Source organism: Ictidomys tridecemlineatus, chromosome 2 (assembly GCF_052094955.1).
Source record: "Ictidomys tridecemlineatus isolate mIctTri1 chromosome 2, mIctTri1.hap1, whole genome shotgun sequence".
Taxonomy (NCBI): Eukaryota; Metazoa; Chordata; class Mammalia; order Rodentia; family Sciuridae; genus Ictidomys; species Ictidomys tridecemlineatus.
The window spans coordinates 146,734,081-146,754,509 of NC_135478.1; the positions used below are offsets into that span (position 1 = coordinate 146,734,081).

At 44.0% G+C, this 20,429-nt stretch overlaps 1 protein-coding gene across 2 annotated transcripts in view; it reads right to left on the reverse strand.

Annotated features, from left to right (window-relative positions):
- Creb5 (cAMP responsive element binding protein 5) overlaps positions 1-20,429 on the reverse strand; it is a 403,168-nt gene that overhangs the window by 249,401 nt on the left and 133,338 nt on the right. For both annotated transcript variants that reach the window (XM_078039920.1, XM_078039921.1), the window contains exon 5: positions 1,841-2,013. In XM_078039920.1, the coding sequence (XP_077896046.1) occupies positions 1,841-2,013 (173 nt within the window). The remainder of the gene's footprint in view (positions 1-1,840; positions 2,014-20,429) is intronic.

A 20,429-nucleotide genomic window follows, 5' to 3' on the forward strand; every position in this document is an offset into this window, starting at 1 on the left:
TACCAGAGAGACACCCCCATCTATCCAGGCAGAGTGACACAGTCTATGAATGTCACCCAAATGTACAGTCCTGGGCCAGCTGGGTACATTATTGACAGAGTCAACACCCACCTAAAAATTTAGTGCTAACCCTTAAAAAGACTGTTTCATAAAAACCCTTGCTGTACTAACAATGGCGGAACACTAAGGGCCTCCAAGAGGGTAGTTGGTGAGGGCAGAGGCGGGCAGGCAGGAGAGCTCCAGGGGGGAAGGAATGCTGTAAAACTGCTAGTAAACTCCACCACATTTTATGTTTTTTTTCCCCCTTGAAAGAAAAATAAAATAATTATAATTAGCTGGCCTAACAGTAAATTGTCTGCCCAGACCCAGACCCCCTAAAGTGCAGGTGTCCCTTGAGATTTGGATGCTGTTGTTAATGAATTGGCTCCACCCTCTTAGTACATGATGGATTCTCGCATTAGATAACGACAATATTTTTCTCCCATAGTCATTGAGGGAAAAAAAACCAAACAAACAAGAAATCTTTAACAGATAACTTGCTCATTTAGCATTGGCATCTTTAAACAAAGCCAAGGATCCAAAGGGCCAGATTGATTTTCCCTTTCTTCAATGGGAAACCAAATGTGCCCATGGCAAACTCACAGAAGGTGTCGGAATGCATCCTGATATGCCCAGAAATGTGAGTGCCAAGGCACCCAATTCTAGAGTATTCTGAGAGGAGTGGGCCAGTGCTATCCTCCGTGCTCACATGATCTGGGATCTACTACAACATTTAAAAAGTGTCAGGGGCAGAGGTGTCACATTGACAAATTGGGGGGAAACTTCTAAATTTTTTCAAAAATCACCATATCTATTCATCAACAGAAAATTCAAACTGAATACTGATGCATGTACCCACAGAGAAAGCTCCTCTTCCTGTTCTAAGTAGACACTTCTGGGAACATAGAGCAACCAGTTGTCAGCATCGAGCAATACACATTTATCATAGCTCTTTGGCTTAAGTTATTACCTTTTTTTCCTAAGAACCCAATGTGCTCTTAAATCTTCTATTTCATCTTTACTCTTATGAGGTTGGAAATAACAAACTCCATCCTCATTCTGGAGATAAGGAAGCTGGGCCAGAGATTCTGCATTTCTAAGAAGCTGCAGGGTAATGCCCAGGATGCTGATCATCAGACCATGCGGTGTAGCAAGCAAGAGTTGGAACTGGATGGTGATACTGAGAACTGAGAGCAGTTTGTGTCACATGGCAAGAGGTGTCTGGGATTCGATGATGGGACATGTCTACCATTTTTTCCTCAATGGCTCAGTGTTGTCTTTTTACATAAATGAGAGGAAGAGGGCATGCCTTGGTTTGTCTATTCTGGAAATGAGCATGAGGCCAGTGTAGAGGAGGAAGAGCTAATAAGGTGGTATTAACAAGGAAGAGAGGTAGGGAAGAAGGATCAGGGGAAGGAGGACTGTGGGAACAGCCAAGCAGCACAAGTGTCCAGGAAGGGAGGGGTGCACTCTGCTGGGAAGAGGCTGGACAGGGGACTTCCCTCCACCATCATCCGGCACTTGTCTGGAGCACTCTGCTCTGGTCTCCATACCACCAGCAAGTGTACCTGCAACCATTTTCAAGTTTACAAACGAGGACAGAGAACAACTTGCTTTCCTCCTCAACATCCAGGATCAAAACAGCCTCCGTCAAACAGGCTCCCTTTTCTCATCAAAAGCATCACTGTGAATTCTCAGCAGTATCACATCAGCCAGGAAAACCAACCAATCTGAGCACCAGAATTAAGGAGAAAGTCCACAACATTCCAAGGACCAGAGACAGCCTAGGAGGTCTCCTTACCCGATCTGGCGGTTGGTAGAAGGTGCCTGTGTGATGACAGAGCTGGACTGGGGCGATGGCATGGCTTGCTGAATCACAACGCTGGTGTCATGGTTGGGCATCCGGGTACTGCCAAGCTGGTGAGCTCCGGGCCCCGTCATGGCCCCACCGACTGTATTGTGCATCGGAATATTCTGCCCAGAGAAGACAGAGGAGAAAGGTCAGAGGGAGGCGATGTTTCTTTCTACTCCCAAGCTCTCAAAGGCCAAAATTGGGAATCTGGTCATGTCAACTAAATAGAGAGTTACGGCTTCTGGCAAGCCTTGGGCCCATTCATCTTGTAATAACTTACAGCTACGAGGAGATGAAAAATAACTACTCAGTCTGAGAGTAGAGCACAAAGGGAAATGCCCCGAAGTTGGCTTATCACTCTGCCGCCATCCTGATGCGAGGTTTACATCAGGGATATTTAGTGCTTACCCTCTCTGACTCTGTATGATATACGCTGCACTTGAAAGCCATTCTGCGGTAAGTGCATAATACATGATTTAGCGAATTTGGTTCTGCATCCTACTTTGAATGACAAGCACACTGCCTTATTTCTTGGCTTTCAGTCCTAGAAGAGTGGCCAACTCGATTTTTTTTTTTCCTTTCCAGGAAACGATAACTTTTCCAAATCCTTATCGGAGTACTCAACAATCAGTAGAATGAAGATGGATGATTCGAATAGCCGACAGGGCATCAGGGATCCCTGACAAGAGTCACAGTCACAGCATTCTTTACCTCCATCAACTCAACCTCCAACCATTGTATGGAACGCCAGAATGGAGAATAGTGACTGCTTGTGTCTTTACTTGATCACTGTCTTTTCCTCTAGAATGTAGGAAGTGTGTGTTCACAACTCCATCCCATGGTGTTTGAAGCATGGCAGGGGTTCAAGACACACATCATGAGGATAAACTAGTGAAAGAACAAATGACACACCTGAGTCCCTCAAGGGGGTCTAGCAGCATGCATTTATTTCTGATGACTGAAATGAAGGCGTTTGGGGTTAAAGTTCAAGATTCAACTAAAATATATAAAGTAAAAATGGGTTTAAAAGACAGGAGCTGGAAGGTGAGAAAAAAATTCAGAATCCACTAAAGAAAGGTGAAGTACATAGCCAATCAAAATAACAGGGAAGGGCAATAAGAAGACCTCTGCGGCCAGCCTGGTATAGCCCTGCAGCCTAGAAGGGGAGAGAAATTCCAGAGGTCAGCTGGACAAAGGGTTGAGGATAAGAGGGGGGTGAGAAATGGAGGGTCACTAGCCATGTACTTGAGGAAAAATATATATATCTGTCTACGCTTTGGTGTTAGCAAAGAAAAAAAATAAATGTTACCCAAGAGAACTGGAAGGGGTTCTTTGAAGTTCTTCTGCAAAGAACAGGATTTCCTGCACTACGTGTTAAATGATGGTGATAACATATAAGGGACTGAGGCGGTTGTGTCCATCACACGGCACCTTTCCCAGGTTCTGATTTCTAAATCCTGACCACACAGTTTGTCAAGAGTCCAGTTGGAACCTGGGCACCTGGTGCAGACTGTGAGCTGATGGTGTTGTTGCGGGATCCCAAAGGCTTATACATACACACGGTCCAAGGGCACCTCTTCCATACTGGAAAGCTTTTCTGACATGGGCAAACACTGTGGTTGGGTAAAGTAAGATGAAAGGAAGTGGTGATTTGTGCTGAGGTGGCTGTGCAGGCAGGAGTTATGCTCTATTTCTTTGTATAGGATCTAGAGATTTAGAAAATCAGACTTTAAATAATAATAATAAAGGAAATTGTGGGGTTATATATACATATATTTTAAGTTGAACCTTACCAAATGCGTTTCCCCAGTCTCAATGAGATCTGGATGAGGTAAACAACAACGGGGATCATATTTCCCATTGTTAACATCCTTAAAAAAATTCAAATTTTTTTCACCTGCATTGTCAATAACACTTCTGAGACTTAGAAGGATTCTCTGAGTCTCCTTCTAGAATTATTTCTGCTGATCTATGCAACCAGAGGTTATCGATAAAGCTGTGCAATTTAATTTTTAAAATCTCAATAGAATGAAATCTGCATGAAACCTCCTTGAGTTAGCAGGGACCCCTCTTCTAGGTCATCCCCATGTGGAGCCCCCAAGTCCTGTACTTTTGAACTAAGCATCTCTCATCTCTTTTTATCCTTCATCCCTCCTTCCACCAACCTACACTTGACCTTTCCTGGGTGGACAGTGGGCGAACCGGCCTCCCTCACTCCTCTGGCCTCTCTTCCTTCTCCTTCATACACTTCCGCTGCAGTGACCTGTCTGACACTCAAAACTGATGACATCACACACAGCTCCCACCATGGGTCCCTCACCCTGAGCCCCTCAGTGACTTTGGCAAGGTACAGACAGCACTCTTTGTGTGACCACCAGGACCTGTGTGGGACTCTTCCTCCCTCCCAGCTCATCAGACACCACCTTCTCTCTGGCTCCCTGGGATTCATCCGACCTTCCTGGATTTCTCCTGCCCTCTTCCTGATTTCATTGCATTTCAGCCCAAGGTCTTGGAGTATGGCTGTTTTCTGACCCAGATGCTCTTTCTCTGACTCCGCCTTCAACTCTCAGACTGAGCCTCATGCAGGGAAGCCTTCCCTGACCTCCCATTGAGGGGCACAACTTCCTCTTCCTTTGTAGGACTCCTTACAAGTTTACCATGGGTTTTGATGATCTGATTAGTAGCCATTTCTCTCTTCATCTTTAAGGACAGGGCACTGAATCTGATTTATCTCCCTTGTGTCTCTAATTGCGTCCGTCAGTCCCTGGCTTATCATAGCAATGAATGAACGAACCTTCCTGGAAAACTCAAGAGGACAATTTTGTGGAGTGCTGAATATCCTGTCTATTCACCTTGTAATCTGAAGTAAGCTAAGTTTTAGATATTAAGGCACTTATTCAATTGTGGTCAGGAGAAATGGAGAAAATCAGGATTAAGAAGAAAGCCACACAATCTGGGCTGGTAGTACATGCCTTTAATATCAATGACTCGGGAGGCTGAGGCAGGAGGATCACAAGTTTGAGGCCAGTCTCACAATTTAGGAAGACCCCCAGTAACTTAGCAAAACCATGTCTCAAAATTAAAAAAAAAAAAGACTAGGCATATAGCTCAGAGATATAGCAACTGTGGGTTTAATTCCCCAATATAAAATAAAAAGGAAGAGGAGAAGGAGAAGAAGACAACCATACAATGTGTATATTGGAAAGTTGGAAAGTAAAGTCTTTGAGAAAAATATTAAATGAGACCTTGAAAGAAGATGCTGAGAAGTGAGTTTCCAGTCTTTGAACACTTTGACATAAATTACCAACAACAATGCTTTACATACACCACAAAAAGCCTTGCTTAAAATCGGGCTTTATACCACAACATAAAACATTAAAAAAAAAAACAAACTTGGTTTGATTTCCTTGAAGTAAAGCATGCTAAACCAGATAAAAGAGTAACACCCTTCTCCCCCAAAAGCTTAAGAATCTTTTCTAAGATTCACTGAAAAGAATAAGAATTACTGCTGAGTAATATATCTCACATTCACACCCACCATTTCTTAATAAAAAATATCTGAACACATACCAATGGTCCATGTGGATAGTGTACACTGATCAAATTCAACCTCCCCACCAACGTTTCAGATAATCTCTTTGTCTCTGAAAAAGCTCCTGAAAGTCATGTTCTAACCCTTCAATAATCTCTCTTCCTCACACAGAAAACTTGCATATTCTTCAGCCTTCTTTCCTCAGACCCAGAAAGCAATTCCAAAACATTTTGGAAAAAATAATCTGGCAAAAGCATTATCATTCCATGTTTAGAGAAGGTGATTTTATTGTTTAAGCATTACATAGTAACTCAAGCATGACATTATTTTCTGAGTTTACATTGTCCCAATTATCAATTCAAAACCTGTCTCATTGATAGAACAATAGCATTTTCACCTCTGGTTAAGTTGTGAAAAACACAAGCAATAAGTATGTCTTTCGGAGTCATTTTTGATAGTGCAGGTGGGTAGATTGAAGCTGGTGAAATGATGTCACCGAGTAGATGACACTGGGTAGATGTCCACATGCAGAGGAGGATCCAAGGTGCTCCTCCAAGCTCAGCCTTTGGCCTTTTCTTGTTCGACACTTTTATCAACAGTTTGGATGAAGATGTGAAAAATCATGCTTGTCAAATCTGCAGTTGACACAAAGTTGGGAAGCATGGCTAATGTTCTGGAGAGCAGAATCAGGTTTTCCTCGAGCCAACCGTGTGATCTGGCCTCTAAAAATGCTAACATAAATCTAAGGTTGTTTTAGAAGAAACTGAAATGTCCAGATCAAGGGAAGTAATTATTCCACTGTAGAGTACATTGGGCTGACCACATTTGGCCACCACATTTTAAGGGGGAAATTGACAAATGCAGGGGGTGAGGGGGAGGTAACGAAAGCAAATAAGGCATCCAAAATGCATCCTAGGAAGAATGGTAGAAGGATCAGGGAATATTTAGTCTGAAGAGAAGATTCTGAGGGTCATGCTAAAAGCCTTCAAATATTTGTGGGATTAGACACAGTCTATGTTGCTCCAGAGGGCATAATTTCACAAAGTAGAATCATGATGATAAAAGTCAATAATAACTGCAATTTGAGTACCTATTTTGAATCAGGCACTAGGATAGATGCTCTATAAGCTGCACCTCTCATCTTCACAATGGTGCTATGAGATAGGCATTATTGTCTTCATTTGAAGAGTAAACTCCTCACCATCACCAATACCAGGCCACTCACCTCTGGCCACCTTCACTCCTTATGAGACAATGTTTCAAAGACTCAAATTTGACCTTCTTCCAGAATACATTTATTAGCATGTAGAGATATCCAAAGATGAAATAAGATTTCATCCTGGCACAGGAGTGAACCCAGGACTAGTGGCCATCTGTCAGGAATGTCACCAATGGGACATTGCAACGGAAGGAAGATGGCACCACGTGATCTCCAAGGTCTCTTCTGTGGCTACAAGTCTCTCATTTATGATGCATACTTCATACCATGGCTCAAGTGTTTCCAAATGATTGGTAATGTGTAACAATTTTGAAAATATACTAGCCTGGGAGTTAGGAGGTCTCTTCTAGTCCAGTCTCTCTTCCCCTCCTGGTAGGCATGGAATCTGGGTCAATCACTCAAGCTTCCCAAGCTCCGTAACCTCATCATTAAAAAGGAGGATGTGGACCACGTGGTCTCCATGATATTTTCCGGCTCAAATACATAAGTCTCCTCTGTTACATTTTATGAGACATTAAACATCCAAACACACTTTTTAGACTGTGATTCATGGGCCTACAAACTTTGATTTTTTTTCTCTACAGCCATAAGATTTTGTAGAAGGGAGCCTTCTGAAAATTATAGCTTTCACCAGGCCCAAGGGTTTCCGATTCAATTCACAAAAAGGCTCTAACCAAAAGTATAATCCACCAGCCATCAAAGGTACTCCAAAGGAAATGATCTTCACCTGAACCTCTCCCTCTTTGTTTGAAATTCCTTAGCACATCCTTTGACTTCCTCCCTTAACATGCGGTGGTACTTTGCTCTCCCTTGGTCTGTTCTGAGACATAAAGGGTGTGAATGGGACGAGAACCAGGAGAATAATGAGTCTTGATTGCATGCTCAGTGAGCTTCAGGTGGAGTGTAATTGTCTCTCTGCATGCATGGGCTTGGAATACAATATGCAAAAATACAACGCAGTATAAGTGAATGTACATCCGTGTTCTCAAAAATAACTATAATTTCGGGGTGTAGTAATGAAGGACCAGGGAAGTGGCCCACAATTGAAAGTGAGCATATAGGCAAAAGGAGGTTGATTCCCATAAGTTCCCAAAATGTTATCTTCAAATCTATATTCCATCCAACTGCCGGGGGTGGAGACTTTATGGGTTTCTCCATAAAAAGCCAGGGTCATCCCGACACACACGTTTACAAGTGGAGTTGTGCAATCTCAGAGTCGTCTGCATCTTAATGGTGCCCGAGGAAGGTAGGAAGACTTTTAGAACTTCTCTCGGATGTAAACACCCACGAACTGCATCCAAAAGACACGAAAGCCATTAGCAGAATGGCAAAGGTTCTAACCCCCCAGGAAGTGCTGGGCTTTCAGGGGGTGCAGGGAGCATGCTAAAGCGTCTTGACTCTTCCTTTTGGAGCTCTCAGGAGCAGTGAAGGTATTTGGGGTCTTACAAAGAGGGCAGAGTGCTCATAACCAGCAGTATAGTGAGGTGTCACAGGTGATGCAGGACACTTTGCTATTTCTACAGTGTCCCCCTCAGCAAGTCACATGGGACAAGATAAATGGCACATGGTACAAAGTCATCTCAGGCAACCTCTGAAGGACCAGGCAGAGAGCACAGGGTACGGAGAAAATTCCAGCATTGATTACATGCATATAAGTTTTGCTTTTTCAGAATTTGTGATTTATTCCTGGAGAATTCTAAGAGGGACCATGGCACAAGAGGAAAACATGGGCACTGGAATCTGCAGATGGAGGTTCAATTTCACATCAGCTCTATATCATCTGGAGCATGTTATTGAAGTTCTCCGAGCCATACCTTCCTCATCTCCCAATCAGAGATAATCATCTAAAGGACAGGATTGTGGTCAGGTTCATGTGAGATGACAGATGTTCCTGCCCAGGATTTGACAGCAAATATGCACATCTTTCCTTTTAGTAAAGTTCAGAATGTGAAGCTATAAGAGGAAAGTACATTCTGGTGGCTATTTCCCAAGAAAAATGAGTAGAAAAAAAAATATTAGTAATGGCTGACTTAAGCAACCTTACTGCATATCAGAAAACTCATTTAAATCTTATTGTTGGTCTAAGACATAGGGAGGGTGGTTATTCCCATTTTACAGATGATTCACAGAGAGGTTAAGTGACTTTTCTCATAGTCACACAGCCAATAAGTAGAATAATTCAGATGCAGGCAATTTGGCTTCAGAGCTCTTAACCAGCTTCCATAACCATGAAGCTATAACTGCATAAACAGTCTTGAGGCAAAAATATTTCCTTACAGAAGGCAACATGGCAAAAAAAAAAAAATTAAGTCTGCCTGCAAGTCATACAACAGACATTGAAAGAAGCAATCCATTAATGCTGGTGCATGATCCTGGCTCTTTCAGCAGATCTGCCACACCACTAATATCACTCAGAGTCATTGCTACCACCTTCGCACCTGGAAAAGCCTGAGTGTATACCATTCATTCATTTCCGAATGGCTGAGGGCTGTTCTGCAGGTTGTCTGCAAAGGTGATTCCTCCTAGGTAGAGGAAGGTGCTGCAGTGGGTGAAGGGTGGCTTGCACACCACTGAAGTGACCCTCAGTGGCCTCACACACTGGCCCACTGCCGGAAGCAGACAGCCCCCACGGGGGGGGGGAGGGGGGAGTCAGCCTGAAATCTGTCAGACACTCACCAGCAGATCCATCCATTGGCTTGTGTTCTCCTCCAATCCTTGAACCTGTGTCATCTTTTCTAATACCAGGGTGGAGGCTGCAGAGCCCCGAAAGCATCCTGTGAGCATTTTATAGCCACTCATTTAATACTGTTGTAAAATACTCAGGACAATAAATGTCTTTTCAGGTGCCACCCTCAACTGTGAGAAACAGTTTCCAGGTGGCTCTCAAAGATCTTGCCCCTTCCCTTTCAGATGCTCAATGCCTGGGACGGTCCATGTTTCTGTCCTCATCTCCCCCTTTATTGTCTGAGTTGCTTCTGCTGGATAGAATCACAGGGTGTTACAGTTGAGATATGGTTGGAGTGTGTCCCCCAGGAGTTTCACAGGTTGAAATTCAATCCCCATTGTGAGGTGTTGAAAAGGTGAAAACCTAATCCACTATGGTGTTTAGACGTGGGGCCTTTGAGAGGTGATTAGGATTTGCTAAGATCATCAGGGTGGGGTCTCGTGATTGAATTCCCGGTGCCTTCATAAGGGAGAGAGAGCAGAGGATCTAGGCACACACACTCCCTGACTCTCAGCCCATAGTACCCTGCACCACCTCTAGACTCTGTCAGCAAAAAGCCCTCACCAGAAGCAGCCTTTTGACCTTGAACCTCTGGAAACATGAGCCCAAATAAACCTTTTTTTTTTTTCATATAACTTAGCAGTCTGTGGTGGTGTATTATTCACATTAAAAAAAGGGGACTGAGTGGGGGACAAGGACATATGGTTAAAAGGAAAGAAATGACTACACTGTCTTCAGGTTACTAGAATTCAAGGTGAGTCAATGTGTGGCTGGTGTCTCTACAGATACCCTGGACCTTAGAGATTCGTCTCATCCACTGGAAATGATTTTACCGCACTCACTCTCACTGGTAAGCTCCCTCATTTCTCAAGTCCTCCAGAAGGCTGTAGATTCCATCATGGCACCCATCTCCTGAAACAGTTCTTCCCACCCACTATCTCCTACTAATGTCCCCAAGCCTTTCACAAGCCGGTCCCCACCAACCTCTGCAATGTCATCTGGCAATCCCTGTCCCCTCCTCATACCAGTCACACACAGAGGTCTTCATGGCTCCCCAAAATTATGCCTCCATTTCACCTTTGCACACAATAGTTCATATTCCCCGTCAATTCATTCTCAAGAACCAGCTCCCATACCCTCTCTTCTGCAGAACCTTCTGCCACTCTTTCTGGCCTACTTCATCTTTTCCTGCTCTGGGCTCCCACCCAACCTGTCTATACCTCTGTAAGAGCCTGACTTATCTCCATGAGCACTTCCTTCCAGAAAGAGTGTACTGAGGTCACCTAACGCAGCCAGCACCTGCCTCTGTACCATGCCCTTGGAGGGTATGTGACGGGGTCAATCACTCAGCGACTGAGTGAGTGGTATGCAATCCTAAGCAAATGTATAGTTTCTCTCTGTTTCAGTTTTCTCATTTGTTGAACAGAGACAACTCTATCCTTCAAGGCCTGTGTAAAGATGAAATTAGGTATTACAACACTTAACACAATGTTGGAGACATTAAGTGTCCATTAAATACTGGTAGCCATTATTACAGCCCTATTTTTCTTATCATCATCACTCCCAGTGCTAATGCCAGCTCTCCACTGGGTGGAATCAATTCACCCCTCCTCTGTCCTCCACTGGATATTGTCATCCTTCTTTCAAAGCTCTTAGACCACGCTGTGTGTGTGTGTGTGTGTGTATTGAAGGCCAGTCTTGCTCCTCTCTGCTGTGAAAGCTTTGATGACAGGGACGGGGTATGACTTCATATCATTGTCTTCAGGGCTTAATACAAGGCCAGTGCCATACATGTTTGCTGAGTGAATATATAGAAAACAGCAAATAGTGTCGTGGAAAGAAAAGACAGAAATAGTCAACACTCTCCTTACTGCAGTTACCCAGAGTTTAAAGGGAATACAGAAAGTCAGAGAAAGAAGGAGATGGAAAACGTGGGACCCTGACAAACACCTTCTCTCTCTCTCTCTCTCTCTCTCTCTCTCTCTCTCTCTCTCTCTCACACACACACACACACACACACACACACACACAGGAAACAAATGCTTCATCCAGAGCCCAGAGCGGACTGCACAGTTTCTGAAGGGCAAAGGGATAGTGAACAGGTCTGCCTTTTCCTCCGAACTCCACCATCTAGCACATGATTTTGCTTAACTGCTCCAGTCTGTCAATCTTGCCTTCAGGGGTTCCACAATCTGTCATCTTTTCTTGGCTATCTCACTAGTTCCAGAGATTTTTTGCCTCCTATGGTGATCATGCAATTTCTTCCTACTGTTCCTCTGTCTTCCAATCCTTCTGGTCCCTCTGAGACCACTCTAGACCCACTGTGCAATTAGTTGATGCAACTCGGCACTTTCCTCCCACTCACCACTTTTCAACTCAAAAGCCTGCTATAGCTCCCTAGTCCTCATATTTAAAACCCACAGTGGTTCATCCCCATGTAACACTGAACAATTATTAAAAATGTATATCTCTGTAAAAGAAAGAAATCCACAGTTAGCCTTACTTCAAGACCCTCTATGTCCAGCCCCATCCCCTGTTACTCTACCCTCAGCAAACCCTGCACGGCAGCTTCACTGGCTGGTTCACCATAGGCCTCTCAAATGCAGATTCTCACTTCCACACCTTTGCCTGCACCTCCCCATCCCTGGAATTTCCTCTTTCCTTCTCCACCTATTCTAAATCCTATTCTCCACACCTCAATCTGTTGAGTGATCAACGTTTTCTCAAGTGCAAAATGAGGACAGTCAGCCCTTGCTTCCTTTGACTATAAAGTTAAGATGCCATCGGTTTGAAAGAGTTTAGCTCTTTAGACTTTTACACACACATAGTATTTTACAATCCTGCTGTTCTTTCCTCTGTCATTCATTCTATGAATGACACCCTCTCATTCATAGAATCACTCCCTTCCTCTCTCCTTTTCAGGATCATCTTAAATGTCACTTTCTCAGTGTCACCTCCCTCACTGAAGCTACCCCCTGTTATTTCCTACCTCAGCATGCCATAACTTTCCTTTAAAGCATGCTTCACACAATGTTCACTTGTTAGCACTATTATTTCCAGGTTGCTGGGCTATAAATCCCAGGAGGGAAGGGACAGTACTTGTCTTGTTTGCTCCTTCATCACTGGCACCTAGCTCCATGCCTGGCACAGAACTAGATGACGTTTGGGTGAATGGGCAAATGAGCTGTGATTTCTAAGGTGATGATATGAGAATGTAGAGTAACCAGTACACAATTTCCTCTCGTTGACGTTGGGCACACAGTCATCTTAAGCCTGGGATCTGAACATAAAGAGATAATGTTTGCAGCTTGGGGTCCTCATAAGTCATATCAACACGCAGAGGCAGTAGCACACAGCTCCAGCCTCCTCAAATGGCCAGATGTCCACTCAGCTCAAACCAGAGCACTGAAATCAATCAGGACCAGCCTTCTGGGCAACTGGAGGACAGACAGGAAATGCAGAAGTGAAGTGATTACAAACAAACAAGGAATCCGGGTCCTGAGGCAGGTGCAGGGAAAAGAGACCAGTGGCAATAATGACAGGCCAGGATCTCACACCTGTGTGGCTTAGGGGAAGAAAGGGTATTTAAAATCAAGAGAGGGGCACTTAGCGTACAGCGAATGGCTGAGAAGTCACAGACAACCTGGGCCGGTGGGCCGGAGGCCAAAGGCCCATTCTAGAATTACTAAACAAATTTCCCTCCCATCCTTACCAGAACTTTATCAAGTTACCAAAAACAAGAGCACTTATAAAACTACCACAGGGATGCTGACAGGTCTGTTGCTTCAGCGTTTCAAAAGAATACAAAACTTAATGACCAGAAACATAAACATGGCGCTCACGCGGAAGTGGCTAATGACACACTGCAGACCTGAGCAGGCTCCCCTTTGCCTCTCTCTGCCCCCTTGGCCCCCCTTTCTCAGCTCCAGATCTTTCCTGGCCAAAAGAGCTGGAGGGGAGGGCTGGCCCACTGACATGGAATCGCTAGAAAACTCCCTTGTCTGGAGTCTTGGTTGGGGATCTGTCTTCCTGAATATTTGGCAATGCCAGGCTCCTACCATAAACTAGAAATGCTATCTTCGGTGGGAGGAAAAATGTGCGCCAAGATTGACTTCCTCCTCCAAAACAATAGAGAATGAGAGCTCACACTTCATTTTGCTTCTGGCAGAACCCAACAGGTGTCTCTCCACGAAAGGCCTGGCTTTGTAGGTTGTTTCGTACCTCATCGATGTTAGGTTGCTGCTACACTGTTCTGTTGATCGCTATAAATTCAGGAGCTCTTTCTATTCTGGGAAGTGATTGTTTTACTGGAGGACAAGGACCTTGGAATTGCCATAGCTTCCGATTAACTGAAGCAACGTGACTGGTATTGGTTCAATCTCAGTGTGAAACCGGAAGTACGCAATGGGACAGAGGAAGCCAGTGAGAAGCGTGGTTTGCAGAGTTGATGGCACCCTAGTATAAAGAAAAACCACCTTTCTCTTGAGAGTAGCAAATCTAACAGCACAGGAATATTGGTCACAATCGGACACAACAGTCCCCAAAGCAGCTTCTGGATATCCTGTATGAATAGAGCAGATTTAAAATTTTTCTACTAGCAGCAACTTCTCTGGGTCCTCAGGGTTCTAGAAAAGTGCAATAAGAGTCAATGAGATAGTCTTGTATTTCTTTCTTTCTTTGGGTAAGGTACTACGAAAACCTGTCCTGTGTCACTGGTTACCACTCCCATCTCATTCCTTACTACTTTTTTATCTTCTTCACTTTTTTCCAGATTTGTGCTGTGCTCCTTGATGCTCTGCTAACATCCAGGAGTCTGAGTACCCAGACCAAAAGGATTCTCCCCATAGGCATACCCAGCTCCCCCCCCCCACCCCCCACCCCCCGTTCCCCTCTTCCATGCATCTGTTCCCATGCTACCTTCTAATGAGGCTCCTATGTGAGGCCTGACCACCTGGAAATTACAACTCAGTCTCTTTCATTTCTTTTTCTCCTCCTTTAACCTACCCTTTCCCATTGATAACATTTCCCTGTCTTGTGACACTATCACAATCTTTAATTTCTAAAATCTCACTTCATTTCACCATCAGGTTCCACAGTGTTTTACAGGGTTGGCAAAATTCTAGTCAAAGACAAAGAATGGGAGGCATCCGTTAGCCCAGGCAAACTTGCTGCAGGCAAACATAAACTTTCGATTGGAGAGTTTACCTACTATATCACTTGGGATACCAACAGAACCCAGGTGGCACACTCAAATTGGGTATTTCAAGGAGCATTTGATAAAGGGGCTGTTGCAGTTGTGTGAGCAGAGTGCCCAGTGCCAAGAAGTCACAGAGTTCAGTGCCCTGGGGCTGGTTTCCACAGGGATCCTTAGGGTTAGGGAGGAAGAGGAAGGAGAGACTGCCAGGGCACAGGGGAGAGACAGCTGCTTAGAAAGGGCACTTGGCAAGAGCTGTGCTCTTTAAAGAAGGCAACTGACTGAAGGAGTCAGGAGAGTAGATATCCAGACCTTGTCTCACCCCTATCTGTAGCATGCTGTGGGGCCTGTATGGCCACTGACCCCAAATCAGTGCGAAAACAAGTTCAAGGTGCTCTTTCAGGGCAGAGAGCAGAGTAGAAATGGACTTAGAGAAGCAAACAAAATACCCAGTACAGTTGCATGTTCATAAACTTGCATTACTTTTATTTCACAAGCAACATATTTGTAATATATCTGTTCAGATAAAATTTGTACAAGGAAAGAAAATGAATGGGAAGGAGAAAAAAATCATCCATCACACCTTAACATGTAGAAAAAAAAATTTTACTCTCTCTCCAGATATTGCATATATATGTATTATAAAATATATTTTATCTATTATTTTACATATATGTGGTATGTGTTTGTTTGTGTGTAAGTGACCCGAAAGATCATAAACCTCAGTCTGACTGATTGATACCTTTTTTTAAAAATATTTTTATTAGTTGTTGATGAATTTTTTTTTATTTATTTGTATGTGGTGCTGAGAATCGAACCTAGGGCATCACACATGCTAGGCAAGCGCTCTACCACTAAGCCTCCACAGTCCCACTGATACCTTTTTCACTTCATCTCATTGACTATGACTTTAAAAAAAAAAAAGCAGGTTATTTAACTTTATTTCCTTTTTCTTGATTTTAAACCATCTAAGTTCAGACTGTCACTAAATAAACTTGCTCTGCATTTACCCATGCATTCAAAAATCATGATTGGACTGATAAAAACAATAGAAGGCAGAGCTAAGACATGCCTATCCCATGGCATGCCCAAGTCACCCAGCTCCACCCAGCAAAGATGAGCCCAGACAAGCACGGCTCCTCTGAACCCAGTTACACACCCTGAAGACGAGGTCTCACTTTAAGGCCAGAGCTTCCTATTTGTCTACATTCCTCCTGGTGAAACAATTGGGCTTGGAATAAGAAGGGCTTTATATGTGGGAGTCACAGAAGGAAGAATCTGGCACCTGGTGTTTATGGACCATAAAGCCATTACATTGCTAAGCTCAACTCTGCTCTCTCCGCCAGTTACTGGGCAGGAGGAAAGTGGGTACATTTAGAAGCTGCATTTTTCTACCCTGGACAGCCAGGATTTATATGGGTAGACTTGCTAAGCAGAAGCACTAATACCGTGAAATATTTTTGTCCAGGTGCCCTCCCCCAGCAGCCTTCCATTCTTGTGTTACCGCACCAAGTCCATAGGTCCCTGATCTTCAGCCACTGGAACATTCTTGAGTTCATTTTCATTATGTTGTGCTTTAGGGACAGCTTCAAGGTGCTGCAAAATTGCTGATTATTTGATAAACAAAGACAGAATATTTACAAGCTTAAAAATGATGTCTCTGGGGATGGAGGGACCCACACAAGAATCCTATCAGCATTTCCAGAACGTTCACTGAGTCATGGAGGAAAAGCCTATCGCTCCCCCATTGCATGGATGTTCGTGTTTTCAAACTGATAATGGAGGTGTGTGGGGGGAGGCAGGGGGGGGGCACTTATTGGCTGCACAGATCAACATTCTTAAAAAAATATTTGAGCATTGTCTGATCATTTTTGAAAAACCCAATGATAGGCCTATGCATACAGAAATACGTTTTTCAGACATCTCTTTCCATCTATCCAGTTTACTAGTCACTTTATGAAATGGTTTTCAGACCCTTATAGATGAACTTAGAAAGTTAAACCTGCCCTAATAGGTCAAACAGAATCTCAGTTCTAAAAGCCAAGAGCCTTTGTGAAAGTGTCTATCCTTCAGTAAAAGATGTGTTCGGGGCACGAGATGAACCATAAAGTGTTTGCGTTTCTTGTTATCTTCACCCCAGTGTAGCAGCTTGACCCACAAGCCTGTTATGTAGTTAAACCCAGTCCTATTTTCTCCAGGTAGCTGACTGACTCTCTCTCTCTCTCTCTCTCTCTCTCTCTCAACTCCATCCCCTTTTCATGGCACAAGGACAATGTTTAGAGATAAAAATCTCATCTCCCATCTGCTGGCAAAGGAAGAGAAACCAGTCCTCAGAGCCTGGGGGCCTCCTGAATGCCTTGTCTTGTACGTGGCTCCATTTACCCCGACATCCTTTCCATTTATGCCAACACTCTGAAGGTTTAGGGGAGCACATCTGCAGGAAGCTTTCTGTACACATGCCCAAGCTATGATGCTGGATGCAGTTCCCAGACCACAGACAGGCTGCTAGTGCAGGAAGCCCTCCCAAACAAGACTTGGGGAAAACCAAGGAGTTGAGCAGAATGCTCGGCAGGGGGCGGGGAGAGACTATGGGCTTTTGTCTTAATTTTTGTGACATGATCCAATTAGATCTATTCAACAATGCCCTCTAATTACTAGCATCCATGAAATCCGCCTTGTGTTCCAGCTCTCCCCCCAAGTCGGCCTCCCTCCTTGGCTATCCCATATACACATTCCACATTCACATACACAATATACCTGGAGCTTGTGACATGCTCAGCTAAATAAAGGATCACAGAAAGAAAGGAAAAAAATCTGGGAAAGCCCTCTGGGCCTTCCAGGAGAGGCTGTGGCCAACAGTTGACCACGTGAATAACAGGGTGGATGGAAAGGGATCTCATCCCAATTCCAGGCAGGAGTGTCTGTGACCAAAGGGGTGCTGGCTTGCAGAGTAACAACCCCTTTCATATGCGGGATTTAATTGTTGGGTTTCTGCTACAACTTAGAAAAATGAAAAGGAACCAGAAAAAAAAAAATAAGATCGATGGACATTCAAACAATTACTAACATGGAAGAAGCTGAGAAAAGAAAAAGAGGAGAGACGTGATTAGCAGGAATAGTGACAGGACGGGAAAAGGATAAACCACAAAACAGGAGATGGAGCATGAGCACAGGCTGGGACCACAGGAGGGAAGGAATTCCAAGTGGGAGGTAAAGATTCTGTTAGGAAACCCCCAAGCACCTGCTCTCAGAACATTACACTTGAACAATGCCATAAAGAGACTCGAATTCAACTCCTTGACTTGACAGAGGGAAAAACTGAGCTCAGAGGCAGAGACCAGACAAGAATCTAGGTCTCTGGACTCTTCATCCAGGGCTCTTTCTGCCAAAGTTGGGTGGTTTTAGAATTTTATTTCTGAGAAGTGTGTTTGTGGGTTGGAGGGGAAATCAACCTTATCTCATGTTCATTTTTGGACCTTAATAAGTTGGACCAATAAGATAATTATTTCATCTTGTGGAAAAGAAAAACTAAGGGGCCCTTGAAGGAGGCAGGAGTTAAGGTCAAGTTCAGCAGATGAGCCTCTACCTGGCATCACTACTTGGGGGCTACAGGAGCAGGAAAAGGATTCTCTCAGATGGACACACTGACCTTCAGGTCCAGCTGATTTGAGTCTCTGGAGAACACCAGGCCTGAGGACACTCAATTCCACAGGAAGGACACTGAGCTTCCTCCCAACACAGCACAGTTATAACATGGACTCCTAGTCACGATATTTTCTCAAAAACAAAACAAAGCCAAAAAAATAGCAAAGTGCTGCTTTCGCTCTGACAATTCTCCCTGGCGCTTAAAGTGTTCAGCACAATTAGGGCCATTTACTCCTTGCACGCTGGATAATGCTCTGATAAAAAAACTTTAAACTGCAGAGTGTGGCTGTGGGGACAGGAAAACACCACCGCCTCTATGGTTTCATATACAGATTGTGTCATACTTAATGCTGAAATCATAAACTATATATTTTGACCCCCTCCAAGCTGCCTATTGTGTGCTTATAAACAGGAACCTGGCAGCATGTCAGGGGTGCAAATTGATTTCCTTTCCCAAATAAAATTTTAAAAAGCAAATAAACAAGGTTAGGCTGGCTAATGAAACATTACATGCCAGGCTGGGGAGAATTCTTTTCAAATGTATTTTCTTGTGCAAAAGCAACACAAAGCATCCGTGAAAGGCTCTTTCATAAACAACATGTTTACACAAAAATGCATTACTTGAAAGAAAGAAAAAGCTATTGTGCATCTCATCTCCCATGTTATATTTGGGTTGTGTTTTATGAAATGAATTAGGGGTGAGTGGGGAAGGGAAGTCCAGTGATGTTAGAGAATTTGAAAATGAACGGAAGCTGCTTAAAAGTAAGATGAATTTATTCTCACTTAGAAAGTGCTTTGATCTTAATGTCTTTTAATTTATCATCGAGACCCAATAAACTTACCTTGAGTGTTATCTCACTTGCATGGAGAACACTGGGAGAGAAAACTAAATCAGGCTCACCATGTTCAAAAGATCTCCAGTCTGGCTGACTGGCCTCGGTGGTGGAATGGTCTCCTGGAGAGTGGCCTCACTCGGATGCCTAGACCAGCTGCAAGCAGTTTTAGTGGTCAAATGTGTCAGAAGTGTCTCTAGCAATTGCCTACTTCACACTTCACCACAGAGAATGAACTCCAACTCAGCTCTGGAACCAAAGCCGTCCCCAGTGGACCATGAGCCCCAGACCAGATCCTATATCACCCTCTCCCTCCTTCGCTCACCTTCGAAAACCTTTCTGTGGACAAAACCAGGTAGCATGAACCCTGACATCATTCTGATGTGCCAAGTCACAAGCCACATGACGTGCAGACAGAAGGATGGGACAAGGTCAAGACTGCTCAGGGAAGAGCAGAGTTGCTGTCTGCTGCCGGTCACCTAGGAACAGCGAAACTTTTGCTTCTTGTTTTGAACCCCAACGATGTGCCTTTGTCTCACACTTACTACCCTGTCATCAGGGGCACAGGCATTGGGTGCCAGCAACCAGGGACACCCGAGGAAAGCTTCCATGATCTCAGGATGACTCTGAGGATAACGAAAGGAAAGGTATCTTTTATCCTACTCAGGAGCTTCTGTTCAGGCTTAAAATATAACTGAGCTAGCTAGTTAGAAATACAGGAAAAAAACACTCAGAGATCACCAGAGATCCACAGACCCTAAGGTGTTCGGCTTGGCAGGTATGAAGTCGTGGGGTGGGGTGGGGGCAGGGAGGGTGGAATAGTGCCTTGGAAGCCAAGTTCCCTCCTTCTGCCACTCTTCACCAGGCAACCTCACTCAGGTCTCTGGCCCCCTCTGAGCTTGCTTTTTCTCCTCCACTTTTAAATTTATGGCAAACTCTGTCAGTCTGATGGCCCTGATGATGAATGAGGTAACATTTGTAAAATGCTAAAAGGTTTCCAGCTCAAATACAAATGCTTCAGACCAAATACTCTGGATAACAGTTAAAAAAGCAAAAAGGAGTTAGTCACAAGTTGGCTGAGAGTATGACCCTGGGAAGGAATTGCAGAGGGGTGTGTGTCCTGTGGAAGGATCTGACCAGAGGGTGGGTGGACATCGGGGGAAGGGAAAAGAAGGGAAAGGAAGCTTTGGGGGCTTGCAAAATCTAAAACACAGATTATTTTGCTTCCAAAAAAGAAAAAAAAAGAAAAAAGGCCACTGACTTCCAAAAGTTTTCCTCCTTTTTCATAATACCAGATAATTGAATTATATAAAATTTTTTTCTCTGCATATACTCCTACAAGGTATATATCAATGTGTGAAAGTAGATGATACAGAGCTTTTCGTTTTGA